At 43.1% G+C, this 7,247-nt stretch overlaps 1 protein-coding gene across 2 annotated transcripts; it reads right to left on the reverse strand.

The window, feature by feature from the left end:
- Positions 1-913: 913 nt before the first annotated feature.
- On the reverse strand, positions 914-6,332 carry LOC136473312 (vacuolar fusion protein CCZ1 homolog). 2 transcript variants are annotated; one of them, XM_066470977.1, is made up of 10 exons: positions 5,849-6,330; positions 5,074-5,167; positions 4,062-4,245; positions 3,815-3,924; positions 2,947-3,042; positions 2,677-2,831; positions 2,370-2,613; positions 2,045-2,200; positions 1,509-1,738; positions 914-1,283 (listed from the first exon to the last, which is right to left on the reverse strand). In XM_066470977.1, the coding sequence occupies exons 1-10, from the start codon at positions 6,025-6,027 to the stop codon at positions 1,253-1,255; spliced, it is 1,479 nt and encodes a 492-aa protein (XP_066327074.1). In that variant the 5' UTR covers positions 6,028-6,330; the 3' UTR covers positions 914-1,252. The 2 variants fall into 2 exon arrangements, with proteins under 2 accessions (XP_066327074.1, XP_066327073.1); XM_066470976.1 differs by having other exon boundaries at positions 2,370-2,831; positions 5,849-6,332.
- Positions 6,333-7,247: the final 915 nt, after the last annotated feature.

Consider the following 7,247-nt stretch of genomic DNA (forward strand, 5'->3'; position numbering starts at 1 on the left):
GGTATGATATCATAAATAACTTTAACCGTTCGTTTGTTTTATATTAGTTTTCATAATTATAAACTTATGGTCATTGGATGGTACATTTGATTACAAATCTATTGGTATCAAGTTCATATGACAATACTTAAAACTTATTAGCTAAATTATTCATCAAATATCATGAGGTTTGAATCGGCTTCGTAAGCGTGCGTCTTTTAGACTGGATCAGGGGAGGAGTATTCGTGTAGGGGACATGTATATGAGTACACAATAACATATTAAGGCTGTGTTTAGTTCCAGGAAGTTGGAATTTAGGGCTACTGTAGCACTTTCGTTTTTATTTGGCAATTAGTATTCAAATATGGACTAATTAGGCTCAAAACGTTCGTCTCACAATTTCCCACCAAACTATGCAATTAATTTTTTTTTTCGTCTACATTTAATGCTCCATGCACAGACCGCAAACATTCGATGTGATAGATACTATAACACTTTTTGGGATTTTGGGGTGGAACTAAAAGGGCTAACATGTAGTGGATTTGTATGAGTGCACTTGATAGGTTCGTATCTTAAGATCTTTTGTCATTATGCTTATCATGTGCCCCTGATCACATCAAGCGCATCTGGTGTAGTGGTACTGACCGGGGTTCGATTCCCCGGATGCGCAGTAGTTAAAAGTTTTATGCCTGCCGATGCCTTCGGGATGGGCATTGCTTCCCCCTTTATCCAACTACCGTCTCTCTTTTCTTTTCTTTTCTTTTCTTGGAAATGGTTTACAGTGCCTTTAAACCTGACTACCGTTGTATACCAACTCAAACGACGGTATGTGTAGTTCACTTTCTATATCCCGTTCAGTAGCCTCTCTCCTCTCCGGGGGTAGAACTCGCCGATTCGAACCATATGATATGAGACCACCAACATACAGAATACCGAATCAAAACCTAAGCTGAGTTTTTTTTTTCTGTAAGCAGGTCCATCGCCAGCTGTTACAATAAAGTGAAAACATGCACAATGCTCTGCATCGCGGAAGGGCATGAGGCCGTAATAAGAGAACGAACTCTAATCCTGCTCTGCATTATTCCCGGACCAGGCTATTCTTTTGCACATAGCACATGATAGCAGAGCGGCTGTACAACTGATCAGAATTTCTTCTTATTCCCTTGCAAAGAGAGATCCGACAGTTTCGCAACAATGTTGGCAACGATCCAGCTAAGAAACCTGGATGTACACAGGTAATGTATGGAAAAGGAAAGATCTTGCACTGGTGCTTCTAATCTGTAGAGAATGCTCCCTCACAGTACCTGTGAGAAGGATGGAAACATGAATAAGAACTTTGTATAATGAAAACAAAGCCTGTGTAAACTCTACATAGAGGCATCCATGAGATGCATAATGCTTCATCAAGAGTCAAAGCCAAAACAATCACATCTAAATGCTTCCAAACATTCGCATAGATTGTTCAAGATAGTGATGAATGGATATCACAAACAACAGGAGTTAGCCAACACAAAGCAAAGCTAAGTTACCTGTTGCTGAATTTCTCTACAGCTGTGGATGCATATAGAAGTGTTTCACCACCCTTCTCTAAAGCCATGTAAAGCTCCCTTCCTCGACTAATTTTAGCAATAACCCATGCATTGTTTTTTGTTCTGATACATGCTTCAAAATCCTTATCATGACAAGGGTCACCTCTCTTGTATCTTGACTTCTCTAGATCTACTTCTTGTCTTAGCATATTGAGGGCAAGTCGAGAATCCTGCACAGTTCCATCATAGCAGACAAATCAAGTGAAAAGGACAACACAAACTAGAAAAAAGTTTAATATGCATCTAAGAATTTATAGCCTACAAAAACATATTATCCTTACGATTTGTAGTGCACTGGAATGATATATGTTTCTTGAAAGAATGAATGGAAGAGAGAGGGAGGGACTCTCTCTCTCTCTCCCTCCGAGGGAGGGAGGGAGGGAGGGAGGGAGAGGGAGAGAGACCCTCCCTCTCTGTCTCTGGAGAGAGAGAGAGGGCACAAAATCTTAAAATCTACTCAACACAGAAAATCATACCTTTGCCAAGGTGGTGACTTTTCCAGGGGGGGAGGCTCTTGATACTCTTCTCTCTGGATCAACGAGCAAATAACGATATCCACTAACATGATAAGCATTTTCTCCTCCCCATCCCCGTGTCAATTTCTGCTCAACAGTGACAATCTTCTGTGATGCCTGAAATAATGATCAAATTATTGGGCATGCATTCAGAGGCATATTCTTCATATCAAATTATACCATAACCATACAGGGCATTAGTATCTTTTTTTGCATTTAACAGTATACTTTAGCTCAGCAGCGCATCTGGAAATGCAGAAAAAAAGATGGAATCAGAATCACTCACATTTTCAAGCATCTGCTTCTTCACACGAGTAATGCCCTCTTCTCCATTTATCAGTGAGGAAGCAGGCACCAGCAGTAGGATAGTGAGACTCTTGTGCTGATAAATGCATAGGTACATGCGCTCCTCTGCCTGCTGGAACCATAGTATTGGAGTCAAAGGTACAGCACCACGAGCTTCTGTAGCTGCGAAATCAGCAGCAACAAAGCCGTCCTTTCCCTTTGACAATTTCTCACGCAGGAGAGGCCTGAAATTACGATTCATCTGATTTTGTCCACCAGGAGAAGTATCACGAGATCGACTATGGTACCTTTCTCCTGCAGTTGTTCCATTTGATGAACTTGATGTTGGGCCAGCACTAACAGAAGTTCCTTTTCGCAAATAGGACCAAGAACTTGCATTGGAATGTAAAGCACGCGGAGTTAACCTCAGGACAGCATATGTATATAGGTTTAAAGTATCATCCTGCAGAAAAACAAACTTAAAGTCCTTAATGACAAGTGAACCACGTGCTTGTAAACTAGCTGAGTGCCAGATCAAATAGAATTCCAACTGAATTAGGGATTACAGGAGACCATACCGGGGGCAGTGTCGTTGACACCAAGAGGTCTTCAAATAGTATGAGTGATTGGCAGGTGACATTTCCAAGACATGATCCAAGTACTGTGGTGAGTGACTGAAACACTAATACTTCAATGATTGGAATAAATAAAATAAATCCATGCAACTATAGCAACTTGCAATCACATGATTCTAAATGATACTGCAAATATGACAAACACTACTGATAGATGGCAGGAGGCTAGTTTGAAATTTCTAAACTGGTGATTGATTGGTTCTGAAAGATTTTTCTCAGAGAGCAAACTCTACTTATAACCAGAACCAATCTTTGTGCAGTAGCTCTAACCCTGCAATAAAAACAACTCTTCCTAAGGCAAATACTGATGCAGGCACAGAAAATGAATATGACAACGGAAACACTTCCCATGTTAACATAACAGCCAAGAAGGCTTGGGTAATCCAAATCCATATTAGACAAACTATGAAGTATGAAAAGAACCAAGATGTAGTTTTTCCTTTGGAAACCAGAAAGGAACAAGAAACAAGAACAGCATAAGATGTTTCCCCAAATCAACAAGTTTCAGGAAAGGAACTCATTTACACTGAGTTAATCAAAGTTATGAACGCTTCAAGGTATCCAATTCCTCGCAAACAACACCATTGAAGAAACTCAATAAAATTTTGTTCAGCTGGTACTGCACCAGCTAGTATGGAAATCAGGATCGGTCTTCCAGCAGGTTAACAAACCTTACTACAACTCAGGACAAGATGTGAACAGCAACTTGCACATAAGGATGATAACATGGAAATGATTTTAATTAATTAGGGGAGTAAGAAAAGACTGTCGTTTTTTTTTTTTAACTATTAACATAAGCATCGCAGGTTACCTGAACGTCAAGTGCCACTTCTCTTGATACTGTAAGCATTTGGACTGTTCCCCTCTCCTTTAGGCTGTCACGGTAGGTTGGAAATTGTAACTTCTTACCAACATTAAAATCTGTTCCAGAGCATAAAACAAAACATATAAATGCCATGACATTACTGAAAGATTTACAAATAGCATCCTTGCATGTTGCCAAAAATAGCGACATGAACATGTTTATGACAGCTGCAAGTAAACTTAACTAGACCCACCACTCAAATAATCTGTGAGAAATGTGCGGAGGTGACCACGAGCAAGTTCTGCACTGGGTTGTCTGTCAAGCAAAGTTCTGATTGGTCCATGAAACATTGCAAAGAGAGAATGAGCCTCTTTAAGAATCCCTTGGAGTGCACCACAACGCCAAGTCAATTCATTTTCCTTGTTTTTTTCCACAACCTACAATATCAAATTGCGTCCTAACTATTCATCAGTATCATAGTATAATACGATGCACATTCAACTTATATTGCTGTAAAGATGCTGTAAATTTGAAATAGCACAGCTCATGAAATGATGTACTAGTTCCCTAAGGAAAAGATCAAATCTCGACAATAAAACTCATAGTATTTCAGAAGATGGTGCTGTAAACATGTAGTTGTCCAAAATACATTAAGGAAAAGATCAAATCTCGACATATAACTCTATACAGCTTAGGTTAAACAGGAAAGGGTACTACAGAAAAATTTCAGAACAATCATCTTTCAAGATTCAGGAGAATTCGACTTGACCAAAACGAAACCAAACTGCTTCTGCTCCACCAGAGAGGCGGAGCACAAGTAGTAGTCGGAGCCAGAGCATGAGCTCTACCAAACAGGCCCTAAATCAGCATTGATACTGTTGTATGACAGGACAATATAATATACAAGGAGTAGTGCTCTCTATATGAGCTATTAGGTAAATAATTTCTACATTGAGATAATAAGAGCAACGCTATCAAGAAGCATACTTGTTGACAAGCTGCCAAAACAAAATATTATACATTAACAGTAGCGAACTAGAAGAACTAACCAACACAAATGAAATGCATGTAGAACTTCTGAACCAAAGTTTCAGTGCTACCCGGAGATAAATTGACATAGTACTTCAATACTATATTGTAAAGGCTAAGTGTGTGGGGTGTATGATGTAAGGGCTCTCTTGGCCCTTTTTACTTCTTAATATAAAGATACACAGGTCTCCTGTGTGTTGGGTAAAAAAGGTATTAAAGTAGTGGAAAGCCATTACCAGAACCATCCAAATATCTGTTTCGGCTTGGTAAAAAACATGGGAGTGTTTCTCTGATTCTATAACCTCGCAATCCTCTTCCGGGGAAAATATTCTGCATATAACTAACATTGAGAAATAAGATGATGGAACCCAGCAATATTAGGCAATAAATGAGTTATCAAAATTCAAAAGTACAGAGTCAGGAAATGTTTGGATGGCAATTTGGGGAGAATATCCTATCAAAGGGCAACTGGAAGACATAATGTGACCACAAAAGAAATGTTGGTTATGAAGGGCTCCAATATACTGATGTTAACCCCCATGTCAGTTTGAGTAATCATTCATAAGTATTTGCAGTTGTCTAGAGATCTACAGGAATATGTGAACTGTGAACACTATGAAATGAACCAGTATACAAATGTTATTACTAGTAAAAGAGTACATGTTTCTACTTTCTAGATCCGCCACTGTTGGTAGGTGAACTTAGGAACCAAAGCCATTCGCCCGTTGCCAAAAAAGCACTAATCTTTTACTAAGTCCAGAATTGTTCTTGCTTTAAAAAAAACCTAAGATTACCACCCAAACTTGCATACTCGAGCATCCTACGGATTTGAAATACTGAAGTGATGCTAGAAGCCTAGGCGCTGTTGTAGCACTCTAGAAAGCTGAGTTCAATTCTTTTCCTACACGCTGAAGATGCTGTTGCTGTTGTTGGTGAGAAGGAGCACGAGCAAACCAAGAGCTTCAAATTGCGACGAACTACACAATAGAGATGCGTGAGAGCGAAGGCAACCTAGTGAAAGTGACGATCCCCTCGCAGAGGCCGATGACGGAGAGCTGGAGCAGGATGGGGCAGTCGGCGGGGTGGAAGAAGAGGATCTTGTCGAGCTCCTGGCCCTCCTGCTGCCCCCTCCGGAGGTCGAACACGCAGAGCTGCGTCCCGTCGCCCGCGGCGGCCGACGAGAGCCCCATTCGAGACCGGGAGCTGCCGAGGCCCGGGGGGGTCACCCCGCGGGACACGCAACCGCGAGCGAGTGGACCCGAGGCGGGCGGAGGATAGCTGGGGGCGACCACGCGGCCCGGACTGATCCGGTGCGGGGCGGGTCGCCGGAGAGGGAGATCCGGCGGGCTAGGGCCCGCGGCGTCGGTGACCGGACGGGGTGGAGAAGGGGGGAGGCGGGTGTGGACCGGTGGCTGGCTGGGTCGGCGACCGACGCAGGCGTGCGGCGCGGTGAGGCGCTGTGCGGGCAGGTGGGACGGGGAGGAGCTGGTCGGTGGGGGAATTGATGACTTGGGCCTCGCCGGCGGGTAGGTGGCCCCCGACGGGATTCGGGCCTGCCCACTTGCGCAGCCCAGGAGCATGGGTATGTCAGGGTCACGGCCGCGCGCGGGGACGTGGGCCGACAAGCGACGGCCACAGCGTTGGTTTGGAAATTTTGAGGAGCGGACCGCACCACGGATGACATGGCGGCAAGTGGCAATGGATGGCTGATTTGGCTATAGCTCTTTTGTCCGCAGAACAAATGAAAACGCCCAAAAAGTGGAGGCAAATCCCGTGGACACCAGGTCCAACCAGTATCCCCTGCGACCCGGTGTAGATGGCTGACACGTGGACAAATAATCCAATCAAACGACCACTGGTTTGACCATGCATGCACAACGAGTAAGTTGGGGATTTTAGCAAACTATGACCGCCACAGAAAGTGCAACGAGCAAATCAAAGTCACACTTGTAGCAAGTTTTGATACGAAAATGAGTCTATGACATATGGGGAAGGGTGCCAAGAAAGTGTGGCGCGCCATAGCTGTGGCAGTGACATGACTAACCTTTGATGTGGCAAGTTTTGGTCACCAACCAAACATGTCCTTAATACGGATAACATGCGTATGTAGTCAAACGTCCAATTTTCTTCATCGGCCACGCATCAAAATATCCATGTTGGGATCGCATGGAAAAGCTATTGCACCTAGGGTCCACCCAATTTATTTCAAAGTGGCAACATGAGCTCGAAGAGGCGAAGAGGATGCACCAGAGATGGGTGAGTTTACACATAGTTTTGACAATTTAACCTACTAATTGGGTTTGAATTGGGTGGATTAGAACCATTATACCGGTTGTGAAGGAAAACGAGAGAGCAGAGAGTAGGGTGCACGAGCGAGAAGCATCGCAAAGCTAAGACAATGAGAGATGGA

This window comes from Miscanthus floridulus, chromosome 8 (genome assembly GCF_019320115.1).
Source record: "Miscanthus floridulus cultivar M001 chromosome 8, ASM1932011v1, whole genome shotgun sequence".
Taxonomy (NCBI): domain Eukaryota; kingdom Viridiplantae; phylum Streptophyta; class Magnoliopsida; order Poales; family Poaceae; genus Miscanthus; species Miscanthus floridulus.

Coding starts and splice junctions, on each gene's coding strand:
- LOC136473312 (XM_066470976.1), bottom strand. CDS start 6,027: ATGGGGCTCTCGTCGGCCGCCGCGGGCGACGGGACGCAGCTCTGCGTG. Junction 4,246..5,073: donor CAGATATTTGGATGGTTCTG/GTAATGGCTTTC, acceptor TTGATATTGTAG/GTTGTGGAAAAAAACAAGGA. Junction 1,284..1,508: donor GTAGAGAAATTCAGCAACAG/GTAACTTAGCTT, acceptor TCCTTCTCACAG/GTACTGTGAGGGAGCATTCT.